The following is a 19,922-nucleotide window of genomic DNA, read 5'->3' as shown; positions in this document are numbered from 1 at the left end:
CTTACCTGTTCGGAGCACTATAAAACAGGCTCAGAGAAGGGCACACTTTCAAAGTCCTCCGGGAAGAGCTGAGAGAGCTTCGTACAGCCGTGAGTCTAAAGGCTTTTTTTATTAATATGCTCTAGGATGCCTTACTATATCCGTTTAGGCTCCGTTGTCCCATCTGCTGCCTTTGCCATGTGCTTTCGATTTGAACCAGTCAGGCTTGCAGTCCTCCTGTCTCTCCTGGTCTTAATGTGGGGGGAGGGGTGTGTGTGTTTTGTCCGCTGGTCAAAGAAAATGATTAGTTGTTAAGAGGAGACCAGATGCTCGTTTTATGAAAATTTGCACACCATTCCAGTGAGCTGTGAGGCCACTAGGAAATACGGCTGAAACTTGTGTAGACTTGAAATCGGTGTGTGCTTTCTCTACTTGATACCTCCCCAGTAGGGTATCTCAAGCAGTTTGTTGGTCTCTCAGCTTGTATTGTAGTTCATCTCAAACGCAGCTGCTCTCCATCGGCGGTGTTCAGCTGGTGTTCTGGCATAGGAGCAGCAGGGGGTGAGAGGGAAATAACTTTATTATTTTCTTGATATTTGCCTTAAAAAACACCCTCTTTCTCTTTGCAGGACAGACGTTTCAGTGCCTAAGGTCCCCCACAAACCTGCTTCAAGATGTCTCAGTGTCCCGGTAAGCGTGTTCTGATCCATTAACCCGATTCGGATATTGTGATTCTCCGACTTCAGCTGTGGTTTTTGACCCCTTGGTGTCTTATGGAGGTATAATGAGGCTTTAGGATTCACGAGCTGAACCACAGTGAACTGTCTTGATTTCAGTTACTGAAGGTGTTTGCACAAGGCAGATGTGCAGAAAGTTTTACACAGACTCAAGGGCTCAAGGTGTTCATGTTGGACACTCTGGGTTGGGAGGGTTTTGACATGGGGGACGTGGGGGTGAAGAAAATATTTAAAAAGCTTTTTCTTTCCTGAATGTCTCTCTCAGACCTAGTGCCTGCGGATCAGCAGCTGATGAATGACATGGAGATGTTCAGGGATATGGTCCCGGCCGCCGAGAAGACAGCTTTGCTCTTCCACCTGTCCTACCTGTGTCTGGCCACCCACCCTGAGCTGGAGAGGAAACTGAGGCTCAAGGCCACCGAGAGCCAGCAGCTGTTCGCCTCCTCCAAGGTCCTGCTGCTCCAGGTGGGTCTGTGTCTCTGTGTGTGTGTGTGTGTGTGTGTGTGTGTGTGTGTGTGTGTGTGTGTGTGTGTGTGTGTGTGTGTGTGTGTGTGTGTGTGTGTGTGTGTGTGTGTGTGTGTGTGTGTGTGTGTGTGTGTGTGAGAGTACCTGCTGCTCCAGGTGAGTCCGAGTACTTACAGCTCCAGGTTTGCGTGAGTGTGTGTACCTGTTGCTACAGGTGTGTGTGTCTCAGTTGTGTGTGTGTGTGTGTGTGTGTGGGCACCTGCTGCTACCGGTGTGTGTCTCAGTTGTGTATGTGTGTGCACACATGCTTTGACAGGTGTGTGTGTCTCAGTTGTGTATGTGTCTCAGTTGTGTGTGCAGAAAATTTAATGAAATTTAAAATCTGGAAAAAAAATCCTTTTCAAAGGGTTCTACAAATGAACTTGTATTCCATACATTTAGTTGGGTCTTGGGAGAACCCTGGGAGGCTTCCATAGACTCCTACAAACTCCTACATGGACTTTGCATATTCTCCCTGTGTTCATGCAGGTTTCCTCTGGGTGCTCCAGTTTCCTACCATAGTACAAAATCATACTGGCAGGTGCATTTTCCCTAGTGCGTGTGTGCGTGTGTGCGTGTGTGCGTGTGTGTCCTGTGATGGACTAGTGTCCTGTCCTGTCCTGTCCTGTCCATGTAAGTGTGTGTGTCTGTGTGTCCTGTGATGGACTGGTGTCCTGTCCAGGGTGAACCTGCCTTGTGCCTGTTGCTTGCTGGGATAGACCCCAGCTTCCCCCTGTGACCCTGTACTGGAGAAAGCTCTGAGAAAATGGATGGATAGTCTGCTGTAAAATACATCCCAATCCTGAAATCTAGATCCAGGGTGTCTTCCCTGTTGAAATAAAAGCGCTGGAGACTCTTGAGACAGCAGAGGGGTCAGGATTGCGAAACAGAGATAACGGTGCTGGCGCTTGATCTCGCTCGCAGTGCGCCAGTACGGGGACCAACATCGTTGGCACCATGCTGCCGATGATCCGGACGGCTGTGAAGAAGAGGAACGTGGTGCTGGCCAAGAAGCTCCTGGACAAGTAGAAGGGCTGGATCGAGGACATCTGCCACCAAGTGGACCGATCGGTGGAGAAGTAAGACCCCCCCAGAGCTCCGGCTCTGCCATGGGGGAACCCGTCATTGCAATTAGCCAGAGATCCTCATTCCAACCGAGTGGCTTACTCCACCCTCCCACCACCCTTTGTGAAAAGCACTTCCTGTTAGGCTTGAATTATCCGCTCCCATACTGTCTCGTGAGCTGCCGTTTGCTTCATATTAGATAGACTGTCAGCCCAGGGTGCCCGTTATCGGTGTTCTGACACCACTGAATACCTTATTTTACCAACTAGGAGAAAGTACTGCGGGATCCTCTTCTGCTGTTGGCATCAAATGCATGAAAATGCATCAACCCAGTCAAAACTCTTCATCGGTCACCCAGTAACCTCAAGATCACAAACCAGAAGTAGCCCAGGGGATGAGAGGCAGAGTAGTTTATAAGATCACTTTATTAACCCTATACAGTTTCTTGCATTGGGAATTTGTCTTTTCACAGACTCCAGCTTGCTCTCCATGAGCACTACCTGGAGCAGCTGGGGTGCAGGGCCTCGCTTCTCGTCAACGGAGTAGGATTGCCCTACAGTATGCACACATACAGTCCATAGGAGTTCGTATTGGCCCCGTTCTCTCCGGAGGTCGCACAGTACAAAAAGACGGCACAGTGTGCATGGCACGTTACAAAACGGTAAATAACGACAGTCATGACAGCCCACCATCATGCACAACCCAACACCAACAACGGGCAGTGCTGGACAGTAAATGCGCAATAACTTCAGTAACGCCAGCAAGAAGAGCAGAGCGCGGAGGCGAGTGGAGTTCAGCAGCTGTAGCGGTGAATCATTCACACTGCTGCCCTCTGATGGCGAACAGGGGGAGGCTCCTTCCACTGGGTCCCAGGCTGCTTTCAAGCAGCAATAATAATAATAATAATAATTGCTTATGCTTATATAGTGCTTTTCTGGAAAATCGACTGAAAGTGCTTTACAGGTAATGGGGACTCCCCTCCACCACCACCAATGTGCAGCCCCACCTGGATTATACGACAGCAGCCATAGTGCACCAGAACGCTCACCACACATCAGCTATCAGTGAGGAGGAGAGCAGAGGGATGAAGCCAGTTCAGAGAGGGCGACTATTAGGAGGAAATTTGGCCAGGACACCGGGGTTACACCCCTACTCTTTTCAAGAAACACCCTGGAATTTTTAATGACCACAGAGAATCAGGACCTCAGTTTTACATCTCACACGAAAGACGGCACCTGTTTACAGTATAGGGTCCCTGTCACTATACTGGAGCATCAGGACCCATACAGACCCCAGGGTGAGCGCCCCCTGCTGGCCCCACTAACACCTCTTCCAGCAGCAACCTTAGTTTTTCAGCAGGAGGACATCTCCCCCCCCCGTCTCTCGGCTCGCTGGCTCGGATTCTCCTGTCCCATACGGTCTCGGTGGTGGGGGGCTGCAGGCTTCCACACAAGAGGGGTCACAGTTCCCCACCCCATCTCCTTTTCCAGGTATGGGAATCTGAGCAAAGGCATGGGCGACACCTGCAGCGACGTGGTCAAGACCAAGGCGGACAAGGAGCAGCAGAAGAAGGAGAAGATGGCGGAGGCCCAGGCCCTGGAGGGACAGTGCAGCAAGCTAGAGGCCTTGGTCAAACAGCTACAGGGGGAGAGGAACCAGCTGGAGACAGACATCCAGGACAAGAACAAGGAGCTGCAGGGCCTCATCAACAGCATCGGGGAGCGGGACCGCAAGTTCGGCATCGTGGCGGCCGTGGTGCCCATCCAGGGCGCCATGATCAACACCATCCAAAAGGCCACCAACGACCCCAAGGACAAGGCGGCCGTGGAGTCCCTCAAGGTCCAGCTGGAGGAGCTGCGCAGCCGCAAGGACGCCAAGGTGTCGGAGATGTGGCAGAAGGAGAAGGAGCTGATCCGGCTGCAGCTGGACTACGCCAAGGTCCAGATCGACATGGGTAGGCCGGTGGGTTGCCGGATCGTGGGGCCGATGGGACGTGTTTTATGCAGGGTTTTGGCGTCAACAACATGGCTGGATGGCTTGTTCCACACCCCTACCACCCTTTGTGTGAAGAAGCCACTCCTGTCCTGACCAAAGTCCCGCTCTCGGCTTCAAGTCCATAGTGAAGTCAGGATTTAGGGAAATGTGTTTTGTTTTTTTATGTGATTGTTTGCTTGTAACAGACCTGAGCTGTCACCAGAGTTGAAACCGGTAGGCGGGTGGGTTGCCGGACCATGGGGGACCGCTGGGATGAGGCTTGACTGCCGGGGTGAGATTGCGGCCTCGGCAACCCCAATTCCCAATGGCAGTTTAGGACAGGCCTGTCCCGGTCCGGCAGCTCGGTGCACAAAAACGTCCTGTTTGTAACCTCCAGGCTCGGCTGGCAGATCGGTAACTGACTGAGAAGCAGATCTCAGCCAGCTGCGTCTTGACCGAATTCTGGGTGTTGGCTTCAGCAACATGGCTGGGCAAGGTGTTCCCCACCCCCCCCCACCCTTTGTGTAAAAGAAGTGCCTCCTGTCCAGCTGCGTCTTGACCCAATTCTGGGTGTCTGCTTCAGCAACACGTCTGGGCAGGGTGTTCCCCACTCCCCCCACATTTTGTGTAAAGAAGAGCCTCCTGTCCTGACTGGAGGAGCTCATCCAGCTGTGTCTTGAGAGAAGCCAGGGTATGGGCTTCAACAACACAGCTGGGCAGCTTGTTCCCCACCCCCACCGCCCTCTGTGTAAAGAAGGGCCTCTTGGTTTTATCTGCACCCCTGCAGAGTTCTTCACTTTTCAAGGGATGGTTTTATCCCCAGGTAGCAACAAATCAATATGAACAACAAAGGCTAATGAAATGTAACTTTCTCTGCAGTAAGCTTAAAGGGCTTCAGCACTAGTCCTGTCCATAGCTAACCAGAGACTTGGAGAAATGCAGTAATGTTTGTAATAATGTGTAATTAACACTGTGATAACATGTTAATGAGTTGCTTATAACAGACCTGAAGTGTCACCAGAGTTAAACAGCTTCATTTTCAAAATCCGCCGTTTTTTTCCATCTAAAAATGACATCTGCCTCTTGATCCAGCCCCTCCAGCAATTCCTGTTTTCCTCCCCTGTCTCCCAGGATCCATTGGAGATCCCAAGATGCTGGTGGAGGTCCAGAAGTGCCTGACCAAGATCCAGGAGATCCTGCTGCAGATGAAGAAGTTCTGGGAGACGACCGGCTTGGCGCTGGACAATCTCAAGCAGAGGATCTTCGCCGGAGAGGACATGCTGGACTTCCTGCAGGACTGCGAGATGGACTTCCTGTCCAGCCTGGATAAGGCCGAGCCGGTCAGTGTTGTTTTTTTTCCCAGAGCAATGCTGGTAGATCAATCTCAGAGCGGGGGTGGACAGAGCTGTCCTGCCTGGCGGGTTGAGCTTCTCTGATCTGGTACCTGTTGGTCCAGATCTTTGTCCTGCACACCCCAGACACTCTGACTTGTCCAGACATTGTGCTGCAGCACCAACAATCCTACAGGCAGCCCCTGAGCTGCCGATGCAGTGGTTACTGTGGCTTCTGATGGGTGCAGTGCTTGTCCTGTATAGGCGCGGGTGGTGTCGTGGGGAGGCTGTTCTGTCATCACCTTGTCAAGTGGAATAAGAAAAATGAGAGACAAAAGTGTAGCCTAAGGCGATGGAGACCAAAGGCTACGAGATTGAAGAGCAAGGTGGGAGGTTTCACAGGGGACGCAGGTGATCATGAGCTGTAGCTGTGGATCAGAGAGTAGTCATGTGCTAAACATCCAAAAGGGCCCCATTGCCTTCTGGGCTAGAATTCGGCCAGATCCTTTCACTGGTTAGGGATAATCCTGCAGGTGGATTATCGCTGCAAGGGTTTGCGAGACATGTGGACTGCCCCCCAATGCCTTCTGGGATAGAGGTGCGCCCCCCCCCCCCCGAGCGAGCAGATGATTCCTGGCGGGCTGATGGCTGCGTTTTGATTCCGATTGGTCCACGTTATCTCCAGGGCTCGGTGCGGCAGGGATAAATCCTGTTGCTCTCAACTGCGCTTCACTGAACGGACTCAAACCCCCTCTTGCACCCAGGATGGCAACTGGCAACCCACTGAAGCTACGCATGTGTGAGCCTGGTCAGTACCTGGAGGGGAGACTTCTGGGAAAAACTAAGGCTGCTGCTAGAAGAAGTGGTAGTGGGGCCACCAGGGGGCACTCACCCTGCAGTTTGTGTGGGTCCTAATGCCCCAGTATAGTGACGGGGACACTGGACTGTAAACAGGTGCCGTCCTTCTGATGAGACATAAAACCGAGTTCCTGACTCTCTGTGCTCATTAACAGTCCCAGGATGTTTCTCGAAAAGAGTAGGGGTGTAACCCCGGTGTCCTGGCCAAATTTCCCATTGGCCCTTACCAATCATGGCCTCCTAATAATCCCCATCTCTGAACTGGCTTCATCACTCTGTTCTCCTCCCCACTGAGAGCTGATGTGTGGTGAGCGTTCTGGCGCACTATGGCTGCCGTCGCGTCATCCAGGTGAGGGCTGCACATTGGTTGTGGTGGTGGGATTCCCCATTACCTGTAAAGCACTTTGAGTGGGGTGTCCAGAAAAGTGTTATATAAGTGTAAGCAATTATTAATTTTTATTATAAGATCTGCTACTATTTATCCCGACCACGTGGGTCTGATTGGGGAAATGGAGTCACGTGGTTCAGACAACAGCACCCCCATTTCCCACAGCAGAAGGATCGCCAGCAGCAGAAGCATTTTTTTCTCTGCCCCACGGCAGTGAGATCTCACGTTTCCCCGCACCACTCGGGTCAGCCTCATGTCTGTGCTTCTCCTCCCTTTCCCCGCAGACTGGAAGAGCTTCTGCAACATCTGCATGCACGTCCGCGGGATGTTCATCCTGCAGTCCAAGGAGGCCTACAGGTTCCTGGAGGTCAGCCCCTCAGCCCTGAGCCAGGAGCAGTGTCAGCATGAGTACGACAGCGTGGTGGTGCAGCTGGACAAGCTGAACCCCCCCACCCTCCGGGAGCTGCCGGACCAAGATGCCAGGAAGGCTGTTGAGGGGCCGAAGTAGGTCGGTGCTTCAAGTCAGGGGGGCTGCTGGGATATTGACTGCTCTGAAGGGGTCGACTCCTCCCTTCGCCCCCATCGTGGGGTTCTTGGGGCTCCGGCGATGCTCTTCACACGCAATAAAAAGTCGATCAGCACCTCTTGCGTAGTGGCTTTTTTTGCAGTGATTATCTGTACCAGAGGCTTGACCCCTTATTTCTGGGGGGGGGGAGGAATCACGTGCCTTTCGTCGAAACTCTGTATGGTGAAGACAGATGGGCCTCGAGGGGCCCCTGCTTTCAATCCCCTGCCCATCAGCGGGTCCTCTGCCGTCTCGATCGTGTGGCGCAAGAGGGGATGAAGGTCTGACAAAGATGGCAGCTCGTGTCTGAAACTACATTTCCCAGAATGCATGGTGGGGGGGGGGGGGTTGACCTGTGCCATCCTCCGTCACCTGACTGATTTGGAAGCAGACCATTGGTCAGGTGCCTGCTTCAAGACAGGAAGCTGAGGACTCTAGGTCTGCTTTCTTCCCACTGGCTGTACTTCAGTAATATAGCACAGCACAGTGCCTTACAGCGCTGTGGCCCCAGTTCTGACTCCTGGAGTGCTCTATCTGTGTAGAATATGTATGTATTCTCTGTGTCCATGTGGGTTTCCTCCCACAGTCCAGAGACATGCTAGTGGGTTCATTGGCATCTAGGAAAATTGGCCCAGGTGTGTTACCTTAGTCTTTTTCTACATTTCTAAATCTCACAGTGTTTTCCTGCCTGCACAGTAGTGGTAGAAACCATTAAGTTAATTCTTACGATCGGCTTTAATTCAGACCTCTGTCTGCTAATTAGACACCCCACCATGGTACCGGATGGTACCGGCTGCTCTGATGAAATCCGCCGACATTGTGAATACATCACGAGTATTCATACATACAGTACTAGTATTGAGAAGTAATTGTGATGACATCCCCTGAGTTGGCTGTTCGTCGCATGAAATACTAGTATCAGGTGCCCTAGTAGTTTTCCCTATTTTGGGCAACAGCCATATAACTCCTAGCTGGCAGCCCCACTGAAGCTCAGCAGGTGTGAGCCTGGTCGGTACCTGGATGGGAGACCTCCTGGGAAAAACTAAGACTGCTGCTGGAAGAGGTGTTAGTGGGGCAAGCAGAGGGTGCTCACCCTGCGGTCTATGTGGGTCCTAATGCCCCAGTATAGTGATGGGGGACACTATACTATAAACAAGCTCTGTTCTTCAGATGAGATGTAAAACCAAGGTCCTGACTCTGTGGTCATTAAAAATCCCAGGGCATTTCTGGAAAAGAGTAGGGATGTTACCCCAGTGTCCTGGACAAGTTTCTCATTGGCCCTTACCAATCATGGCCTCCTAATAGTCCCCATCTATGAATTGGCTTTATCACTCTGCTCTCCTCCCCACTGAGAGCTGGTGTGGGGTGAGCGTTCTGGAGCACTATGGCTGCAATCGCATCATCCAGGTGGATGATGCACATTGGTGGTGGTGGAGGGGATTCCCATTACCTGTGAAGTGCTTTGAGTGGAGTGTCCAGAAAAGTGCTATATAAGTGTAAGCAATTATTATTATTATTATATTTATTATCCCTACTGAGCCGCACAGCCCTGCCGAGACCCTTACAGCCCAGAGTCTTAGCTCCTACTCAACAGAGCCACAAAGTCCAGCCCCAATCTCTTTACTTATCAATGTGCGACTGTCACTAAGGATTAAACTGAAAACCAGCTTGCACTCAGGAGCAGGATGTGATCCCCCCAGCCTCTGACACTGAGCCCACAGTCTTAACCTCCACACTACAGAGGCACACACTCCCAGACTCCCTCTCTTCACACTTATCAGTGTGTTGACATTTCAGGAAGAATTACACTGAAAAACCACAGGTCTCATGGAGGATTTGAGCCCACCGCCAGTCAGCCACAAGCCCAGACTCTTAACCTCTGGACCATAAAGCTCAACCCCTAACTGTTGACTTAGCAATGTGTTACTGTTGCTATGAATTATACTGAAAAACAACATGCAATCACAGCCAGGACTTGAGCCCACAACCAGGTGACTGTGAGCCCACAGTTGTAACCGGCGAGGTACAGAAGCACACACTCACAGGACCATTCTCTTTACTGATCAGTGTGTTGACATTTCAGGAGGAATTAAACTGAAAACAAATCATAAATCTCATGGACTGAGACTGAGCCATGACTCCATACTTCACCTCTACATTAGAGCTCCTGACAAGCCAATCTCTGTACTAATCACCGTGTTACTGTCACTAGGAACTAAATTGAAAGTTAACATGAGGACACAGCCAACTCCTTCCCCTCAGGCTGAGAGTCCTGCTCGACAGAGACACAAGCCTTGTGACTGAGTCTCTTTACTCATCAACGTGTTACTCTCAGGAAGAATGTGATTGGGAAGAAAAAGAACAGTTCTCTGGCAGGACTTGGTCATAGTCAGCAGTTCAGAATCTGTCCCTTCAGATCCGGACAGCTGCTGTTCCTCGGTCCTGAGTTGAGAAGATTCGTTCCTGTCACCACCGCCAGCCAGCAGAGATCAACTCGTAAGCAAGCTAATCAGCACCAGCATCGGGTTATTATTAACAAGCGCCGCCTCACGAGTTAACACACCTGCAATTGCTCTACCGTGCAGGCAGCACGCCGGGTTATTTATACCATTCTAACCCGCTTCCCGTTGCTCGGTATTGAGTTAAGTTCTCGTAAACTCTACCTAGCGTTTCTCTACCTTTTTGCCTTCCTGGAATTTTGGACTACACCTTTTTGCCTTCGGACTACGGATCTCGCCTTGCCCCTCGGATTGTTTGCTATCAGTGTCTATACCGGATTTACTACCGCTCTCTTTTTGACCTCGATTCTGTCTCACGTTTTGGATTGTTCGCCACCAGTGTCTTTACCGGATTTCGACCTACCTTACACCTTCTGACTACGATTCAGATCCTAGTTTCGGTTTGTTCGCTTACTTACCTCCCTATGACTCTGGCATCTGCATTGGATCCGTTTCACCTCTTCAGAGCAGCATTATAGAATACCGAGCCTTATTATGGATCACGCGGACGCACAGACTCTTCGTTCCCTTCTCCCGCAGCCTTCCCAAACTATCACCCAGCTGCAATCTTCACTCCAACAGCTCACTAACCAGGTCACCTGGCTTTTTTCTTCCCATTTTTCGCCGGCTCCTGCACCGATTCCTGTAACGCATTTTGCACAAGCACCTGCTCCGACCCCCGCGGCCCCGCCCACCACTCCCTCAACCTTACCATTTGTCCTCCCGGAGAAGTATGATGGCAGCCTTGCAGGCTGCATGGGCTTTATTGCTCAGTGCTCCCTGGCTTTTCAGCTGCAGCATGAGCGTTTTTCTACTCTTCGGGAGCAGATCGGATTCGCCCTTTCCTTGCTCACAGGCAAAGCATTGGATTGGGCAGCAGTATTGCTTGCTAGGGGAGATCAGCTGTTCTCTGATTTTCAGCTTTTTGCTGACCGTCTCCAGGCACGTTTTTCTCAAAGCAACCCGAATTTGACTTGCCTTCGGCTTTCCTCTCTTCGCCAGGGCGACAGACCACTGCAAGATTATGTGGCTGAATTCCAAGCCCTCGCCACAGAGTCTGCCTGGAACCCTGAAGCTTTGGTTTGCCTCTTCTCTAAGGGTCTCTCGGAGGATTTAAAGGACCACCTGATGCTCAGGCCTCTACCCACCTATCGCTCAGGTGGTTGAATTGGACACCCGCATTCGGCTTCGGAGAGCAGAGAGACACCCAGGAAGCAGACCTGTGCACCCCATGGATCCTCCCCTTTTGGCACCCACCCTGCTACATGCACCCCTGTCCTTGGAGGAAAAGGAAAGGCACCGTCAGGAGGGGCTGTGTCTGTACTGCTCTGCGTTGGGTCACCTGCTCGCCTACTTGTCCTTCGAGACTCCCACATCCATCTCGAGCTCTCCCACTGCCTACTCTTAGATTCAGTAGTGCTGTTTTTTCACAATCCTCTTCGGGGCCTTTATTCCCAGCTGAGATTTCATGGATGGACACGGCCCTTCCCCTTTCGGTTTTGGTGGATTCAGGGGCAGCGGGGAACTTTGTGGATGCCTCTTTTGCTAAGAAGTGGGATATTCCTCTTGCTCCGGTTTCACCCCCTGTCTGCATTCAAACTTTGGATGAGTCACCGATTTCTCCTGGACACATTACCTGGCAGGCTATTTTTTCTATCCCTTACTGTTGGTGCCACTCACGTGGAGAACATTTCACTCCTTCTCCTGGATTCCCCTGCTTACCCTGTGATCCAGGGCCTTCCCTGGCTCAAGAAGCATGATCCCCACATCTCCTGGGCCAAGAATGAGATCATCGCCTGGAGCCATGCCTGTCGTGACAACTGTTGTCACCCACCGCTCAACGTTGCTGCTGCAGTAATCCCCTTGGAAGAGCAGTCTATTACCCCCCCCCCAATATGCACATCTGAAACAAGCCTTTGACAAACAGAAAGCTCTATCGCTCCCCCCTCACTGCACCTGCGACTGTGCAATAGATTTGCTTCCGGGAACACTCCCACCCAAAGGACGGATCTACCCCCTCACAGGCAGAGAATGAAGTCCTGCAAGACTATATCAAGGAGACCCTGGATTCCAGTTTCATCCCTCCTCGTCCCCAGCCTGTGCAGGGTTTTTCTTCATAGGGAAGAAGGATGGGTTCTTGAGGCCCTGTATTGACTACAGAGGGCTGAACTCCATTACAGTCAAAGATCACTACCCCTTGCCTTTAATCCCGGCCGCTCTGGAGTCCGTACGTGGAGCGTCCATCTTCTCAAAACTAGATCTACAAGGGGCTTATAATTTAATCAGGATCCGTGAAGGGGATGAGTGGAAGACGGCCTTTATGACCACTATGAATATCCGGTTATGCCTTTTGGACTCACTAATGCCCCGGCAGTCTTCCAGTCCTTCATGAATGACCTTTAGGGACATTATTGGAAAGTTTGTTTTGGTATACTTGGACGACATCCTCATTTTTTCCGCCAACCCTCAGGAACATGTCCATCACATCCAGGAGTTCTTGTCCAGACTCATCGACAACCAGCTCTACGCCAAGCTCGAGAAATGCGTTTTTCATGCTTCTAAGATTCACTTTCTGGGCCATCCTGGATGCAGGTGTAGTGTGCTCTCTGAAGGCACCAGTTCTGTAGGGTTTGGGCATTTACTGGGATAATTATTAATTGTAGCAGTAAATCACAAAATGATTCTTTTGATGGCTTTAGAATCCAACCATGCGATATAACTCAAACAACGCACACACACAGATACTAATACACGAGGATACATTTATTAATACATAGAATATGCATGTAAAACGAACAGATCTTATCGAGTTCTTATCAGAATACAAAAGGTATATATTCAGTCAGTTACAAAGTGTTACACATATATCAAGAGGACATATGTTCAGTATATTATTCATTTAGACCATTTCGTAATTTAACTTGGTTCCAACTTCTACATTAGATACTCAAAACAAGAACATAACTCTTAGGAATTAAATTGATATCAACTGGTTGGGATAACAATTGAATTCTCGAGCTGTAATGCATTGAAGTTGAATACTCATCCAATCTCTGGGGATTCAGATCAGCACTGTCTATGAGAGTACCCCTCCCACCTCCTGCAGGTTTCCGAGCTGCAGCAATGATCAGTTCGTCTCACATGCGAGAAGTCTTCAGGTGGAAACAAGAGCCCCCTCTTCTCGCAAGTTTTGCACATGTTTGAGTGGTTTTAATTCGTCTCTTTCGTACATGGTGCTGATCTTTTGGAAAGCAGGAGCAGGTGACTCCTGTCACACAAGAGAGCACAGCCTTTTCCTCCCCCAGCGTGTGTTTTCGTAACTTGCCATGATTGTATAGTGGTAAGTACTTTGCATTGTGGTCGCAACAACCTCGGTTCGAATCTGGGTCACGGCAGAATAGGGGCGTCTGCCTGTACTACTTGCATGAATGAAGGCGGCAAAAAAAAGCCAATCGATGTGAACAAACAGCACTTTACAGAGGAGCGCTGCCTGAGTGGATTGTTGATGAGGCCACTCTGACATCTTCTGTTTTCTTCAATGACTTACTCAAAGTGAAAATATTCAAGGCGATCTTGTCACTGTACTCCACGTAGATGATCTAAATGAAATCACAGTAGAGTACAGGACACATAGTGAGGAGCTCACGCAGTCAGTACTCTTGAATACGACAAGAGGAAAGGCACATTGTACATCTGTGGAACAGATTTAGCTTAATTGGCTTAGCTGGCTAGTAAACAGGAGATCCTGCGTCCGATTCCCAGCGGTGCCTTTCTTCATGTCTTACTGTACAGAGTTTATCGTTATAGTCAAATCCCATGCCTTTTAATTTACGTGAATGCAAGTGTTCGTTTCCTTTCTGCAACAACTTGTTTTTAAAGAAATCGATACAGCTTGCGAAAGATGAAAGACAAATGTTGAACCCATGCCCCCAAAGAACCTGGAGTCTTAAGCCAGCACCTTAGACTGCTCAGCCACACTACCCGCTGTGCCTTGTCTCTTTGTCTCATTACTTGCCTGGAGGAAGCCGGGTGGCTCTTGCTCTTGTCATCCAACTTAGTGGCGTTATGACTGTGGAACCGACTGCACTTCTTTTTCTGAGATGCTTCCCCTCTCATGGCGAGATCTTGACTTCTTTAACATAAAGTTTCTGGATAAAGTTTTTCTGTGGAGCAGGCTTCAGACCTCTGTGTACAGCACCCTTGATCTCATTTTTTTTTACAGCAGCTGCATCCGGAAAATTGTGCTTCTTACTTTTTATTTGAACAACAAAAATACATACAATACAAACAAGAGCACATATAACGTATCAAGAAAATCACCAGGGGTTCATGCTATAATACAATTACATTTTATGAAAACCGATTGCACAGGGTAAATAAGAAAAGGTCCGCACACCCAGTGGGCAGTGATTCATTGAATATATGTATATATCACGGCGAAAATACGGCTATACGTATACAGATGCAGCCACTCAAAGTACGCGGCACAGACACATGCCGCGGGTAATTGGCTACGGCCTCGCGCATCATGACGCAAAATACCGCGGTACGTGATTGGTTGACCGACAGGGGCACTCGTGGTGCGTTGGTTGGTCGTAGAAAGATTTAAATGTCTTTACTGTGCCCGTTTTAGTATTGAATATTTAGATGGAATTTTACCACTGAAGGGAAATCTTAGTAGCTGAGCATAAAAAGAATAGGAGCATACTGTAACGTGTGTGAAAGCCATAAACGATATTAATTTTGGAACAAAAACATACACTATATGGTTGGTCTCGGTACTTGTAAAACATACACACCAGTATTCCATTTCTCCCTAAACATTTTAAGCATCGAAGTCTTTAGCTAACGTGATACTGGAGTCAACAAGCATACTTTTAGAATTTGATTAAAAGGGAATATTATATGGAATCACGTATCTAAAGAAATTAATAACGATATAATTATATTCATGTACCGCAACACATGAATAGTACACGCTGTACGATGTCTGTTGATAATGTTTGTAGGGCTTTTTCAACACTCCTCATGCAACCTTGCTGGTGGTGCTGTGGGTTAGGTTCTTGACTCCTATATCACATGGCATGTTTGAAGCCATGACTTTTTTTTTAACAAACTTTTCTTTGAAAAAATAAAACATTTCCCTGGGTCAGAGATTAAATAAAACTTCACTCGCACCAAACAAATTTATATTTCTAAATATCACAACATGATCGAATTTAAGTCATTTTAATAACAATGAATAGTCACCTATGCGTTGCAATATAAACATTTATATTGATTTAAATCACATTTAAATCGCCTTTATTTAAAACCCATAAATAAAGCTGATACCGTTTAGACTTTTAATTATTTAAAACTGTATTATAGCAGCACAATGCACAATGCAACGTAAATCGCTATCTTTGTCTTCTGCGTAATAATGTTCACCTCTCTGTCCAGCAAATTAACAATAGTAATAATAATTAACTTTATTGTATATGGCACCTTTAAAGGTGGCTCCTCAAAGCGCTTTACAGGATAAAAACAATAACAACAATACTGAGATATAATGATGTGCTTAGACATTAACGAAGAGCATAACGAAGGTCATAAAGGTCATAAACTATATTAATTTTGGAACATCAACATATTATGTAAACTGTTATTGTTGCTGTTATTGGTATTTTAAAGAAAAAATACTGTATAATCCTGGGTTCGGTACAATGATTCAGGCATTCATGTGAAGGACAACAGAGCTTTCACTGGCTCAAAAAGACAAAAACAGTACTTACTAGTTAAGAAAGGTAGGCTCCTCAATGAAATCGCTTTAGCATGCTAATGCGTTGGTGTATTGGAGTAAGTGAAAAGACCAGGGGCATTCAGGAAATTGTCATCTGTTGTTGAAGCTCTGTGAGCTCGGTGACTTTGGGACCACTTGTTATCCCAGGTTGTTTGAATCGCCACAATTCAAATAAAGAAAAAAGAGCTGACTGACAAGATTTAAGATGTGCCTGTCAATGTTGGATTAAAAAAAACACGTTGCCCGACATTAGTTGCATTGCTTGAAAAATATTTTTATTTCGAGAGACTGGATAAGTAATTCAAGTGTTTTTTTAACTTCCTGAAAAACAAGTAATAATTTAACAATATGTACAAATGTTTTATGATATGTCGCTGTTGTGAATGTCTGTGGAGTGTATCTTATTTGCCTGTCTGTCCTGACTGTCCTCTCTCGCTCGCCCTCCCCTCCCTCTCTCTCTCAATTCAATTCAATTCAAGGTGCTTTATTAGCATGACAGATGGGTGCAATCAGTGCTGGGTATTTACTTTGTAATCTGTATTGCTTTGAGATGCCACTTTTAAAGGTGATATATAAAATCAAGGCTTTAACTTCGCAATCCTGAGTTCTTGTGTCCGTCCTGTCTGAGCCCGAAAGTATTACAATATGTATCTTTATAGCAGGTGGTGTACAGCTTTTTAGTATAGATTACACTTTTATAAAATGTATTTAAAAAATAAAAACGATTACAATCTAATCTTTCCACGTTTGATCCCAAGATCCCAAGAAAAATAAATCTAAATGGGGAGAAAGCTATGCTGAGTTTATTAAGATACTTAGAAGACAAAGATATCAATTTATGTTGCATTTGTCTGATTGTGAATCAAAAAACACATATATTTAAACCTGCGTTTGCGATTTAATTCAAAACGAGATTTAAATCAATATAAATGTTTATATTGTAACGCATAGGTGACTATTCATTGTTATTAAAATAACTTAATTCAATCATGTTGTGATATTTAGAAATATAAATTTGTTTGGTGCGAGTGAAGTTTTTTTTTTATTTATCTGACCCAGGGAAACGTTTTATTTTTTCAAAGAAATGTTTGTTAAAAAATAAAGTCATGGCTCCGGCTGGATTCCGGCTTGTGTTGCGATACATGAATATAATTATATTGTTATTAATTTCTTTAGATACGTAATTCTATATTATATTCCCTTTTAATCAAATTCTAAAAGTATGCTTGTTGACTCCGGTATCACTTTAGTTAAAGACTTCGATGCTTAAAATGTTTAGGGAGAAATGGAATACTGGTGTGTATTTTTTCATTAAAATAACGAGACCAGCCATATAAATATTCAATACTAAAACGGGCACAGTAAAGACATTTAAATCTTTCTACAACCTACCAACGCACCACGAGTGCCCTGTCAGTCAACCAATCACGTACCGCGGTATTTTGCGTCATCACGCGTCACAATGCTCGAGGCAGTAGCCAATACTGTGCCGCGCACTTTGAATGGCTGCATCTGTATGTATTGTACTATTTTTATTGTATCATTCGTTACACTGTGGCTGTGTTGTCTGTGTTAAGCTGCTGTTGCACTGCAATTTCCCTCATGGGATCCATAAAGTATCTATCTAAAAAAATGTATATGCATTAGTTCATCAGATTGTGATATTGTTTGATGCTGTTTGTAGGCTTTAAATTCTTTTACAAGACATAATGACACAGGCTTCCTGATTGACATGTCTACAGAGGCTTGAGACCTGATACACATGGACCCTAACAGAATAATACTTCACAGTGCAGAGTGATACCACATCCATACAAATAAAGAGAATCACACCAGCATGACAGTATGAATAGAGGAGCAATGGATTATCACTCATACCCATACAAAATGTACAATACTACTCTGGGCAGTAGAAACACAAAAAAGTGAGTGATTCTAAAACAATATTTCCCAGAAGAGTATGGTATTGCATGGGGTCTATTTAGGGTTGAATCAGTGTACAGCTAAACATGAATTCTACAGTATGTGTACATTATATTAGAAATAGAACATAAATCTTACTTCACACTGTCAGTAACAAACCCTACTAGTTGTGTGTCAGTGCCTGTGGGATAATACTCCTGTCCTGTTTTCCAGGAGACTATTTCCCTGCTCCTCTGGATGGATGGTGGCTCTCTTCCTAACAGCAGCTGTTACTGTAGCAGCATCAGTACTTCTGGTGATCCAGTGGAGAATAATGGACAGTATGTGCTCATTATATATAGACACGTGTGTGTGTTTGAATGTCTGTGTCAGGAAGGATTTAAAATTCCTCTGTGTATGAGCAGATCAGGACATTCCTCTTTATAACAACTGACTGCCAGTGGGAACTAAAAAACTAAAACATTTAGCTCAAGAGCCAGAGCATGTTCTAGTGTTTATAGAGAACTACACCCCAGCAGAGCTACTGATCCAGCTATCTATAATACAAACATCTATAATACACATCAAACCCTGAGATAAACTCACTGCATTATACCAGTGAGCCACAATCAGCCCTTCGTTGCTCAAAACAGATCAACAGGTGACACTTGTGAAAGAAGATTAATTTAATCTGTTCTTTCTCCTTAGCCTAATGATCACATGTCTTGAAAAAAAAATGTTGTAGCGATTCTCTGTAGTTTCCCTCTGCACAGGAGGACGAGAGAGGCAAGAGACTGGGAGTGCAGTGAACTGGCTACTTGTCCTTGTTTGGGACACAGGCGTGCTGGTCACTCAGAGAGGACAGGAAGGAAGAAGGTAGAGGGAGAGAGTGATGGCCAGAGAGACAGAGAAAGGAAACTGGACTCTGTTTATAGAGAGAGGAGAGGGCAAGCTGGACGATGAAGGTCAGGTGTTCAGGCTTCAGGATTGTTACAATTGATATAAATTACAGTTCAATATGTTCTTAAAGCCTCTGTGTATAGTATATTTTTAATAAGCAAAAGTAAAATAAAATTAACTTTTCTCTAATTTTTATTTATACACAATTTCTAATATTTCTGTGTACTATATGAAATAAAAATATTTCTGTTTGTGTTACACAATATTGTACAATACAATATTTGTGCAGAGTTGTGTGTAATCATTGTATTTCATTAGATTGTTTATCGCTACTGTACAGTATGATTAATGCAGAAAGGCACAAACAGGTAAATACATTTTTACATTTCAATATTAGAATAAGATTTGATAACCACACACAGCTGCAGTAGTTTAAGGATTCACTTCAGAGTAGTGCAGTCCTCTGATTCCGGAGTATCTATCTTTGTCACCATAGTCAAGCCCATTCAAAGACCCCCTAACCCTTCCTGTCTATTTCAGCCCCTGATGGCAGTGACTTTCCCTCAGTCTGGAACAGTGTATTCATGAGCTCTGTGTTCATTGGTCAAACATGATCACGTGACAGGAGGGGGTGGGGACCTTTAAAGGGGAAGCCACAGATGAATGGTAGAGAGTGTCAGACCTGCTAATCTATCACAGAAATCACAGATGACCTGGAGAGAGACAGACCTTCTCATCTATCAGAGAGAACAGGGATAAGAGGGGTCAGTTCTTTGGAAGTTCACAGCAGAAAGGGTTGAATAAGATCTGTGGATCAATTACTGTCAAACGTATGGCTAGAGGAGCAGAACGACCTGCAAGGATTCTCTCTCTTATGTTATTTTGTGCAGTGAAATATAGAATATTTGTAATAGAAAACATGGCTGATGTATTTTTTTAGCTTCTGCAGCCCTGATGCTGTGTCACTCACTGTCCTGTCTGTGTTTCTTTACAGGGCAGGAGAAACTCAATGGTGAGTAAATCAGTCAGACTCTCTGTGCTGTGTCCTGTAGTGATTTCAGCAGGAGCTCCTCTGTAAATGATCCTGCACCAGTTTTCTAACTGAATTGTCTGTTATTATGATAAAAGGTCCACGTAGAACAACTTGTTTATTAACACTTTTCTTATAATTGACAGTTTATTTATGGAAGGAGCTATTAACTGCCAATTTGAAATTGAAAACTTAAACCAAGTTGAGTGTCATCAGACACCGGAGCTCTGATGGTCTAAATCATGTCTTATTATTTCCAGCCATCCCTGTCATCCTCACAGAACTGGCTAAGTGATCTTCTGTGTCTCTGAGATCACAGATCCACCAATACAAACACTAATGAATTATATTTGAGTGCACTGTTGTTCTGCAGTTTACTGTACTATACTGTAATGAACTATATTGCACT

The 19,922-nt window shown here is 46.4% G+C and overlaps 1 protein-coding gene and 1 long non-coding RNA gene across 2 annotated transcripts; both read left to right on the top strand.

Annotated features, from left to right (window-relative positions):
- On the top strand, positions 1-7,477 carry LOC148665612 (uncharacterized). Its single transcript, XM_088630951.1, has 8 exons — positions 1-89; positions 609-669; positions 982-1,316; positions 2,145-2,245; positions 3,776-4,239; positions 5,391-5,599; positions 6,355-6,358; positions 7,121-7,477. Exons 2-8 carry the CDS (start codon positions 654-656, stop codon positions 7,342-7,344), a joined length of 1,353 nt encoding a protein of 450 aa, XP_088487077.1. The 5' UTR covers positions 1-89; positions 609-653; the 3' UTR covers positions 7,345-7,477.
- Positions 7,478-17,223: 9,746 nt separating this feature from the next.
- LOC148665611 (uncharacterized) lies at positions 17,224-19,922 on the top strand. Its single transcript, XR_015936886.1, has 3 exons — positions 17,224-17,924; positions 19,478-19,495; positions 19,774-19,922. It is a non-coding gene; the product is annotated as an uncharacterized LOC148665611 (long non-coding RNA).

Source organism: Lepisosteus platostomus, chromosome 5 (assembly GCF_059453375.1).
Source record: "Lepisosteus platostomus isolate fLepPlt1 chromosome 5, fLepPlt1.hap1, whole genome shotgun sequence".
NCBI lineage: Eukaryota > Metazoa > Chordata > Actinopteri > Semionotiformes > Lepisosteidae > Lepisosteus > Lepisosteus platostomus.
This window is presented reverse-complemented; position numbering and strand designations above follow the sequence as displayed.

What these genes read in the sequence shown, in the direction of transcription:
- LOC148665612 (XM_088630951.1), top strand. An exon ending in TGTGTGTGTGTGTGTGTGTG is followed by an intron (nt 1,317 to 2,144) that starts TGAGAGTACCTG and finishes TCTCGCTCGCAG; the next exon opens with TGCGCCAGTACGGGGACCAA. An exon ending in CAAGGTCCAGATCGACATGG is followed by an intron (nt 4,240 to 5,390) that starts GTAGGCCGGTGG and finishes CCTGTCTCCCAG; the next exon opens with GATCCATTGGAGATCCCAAG.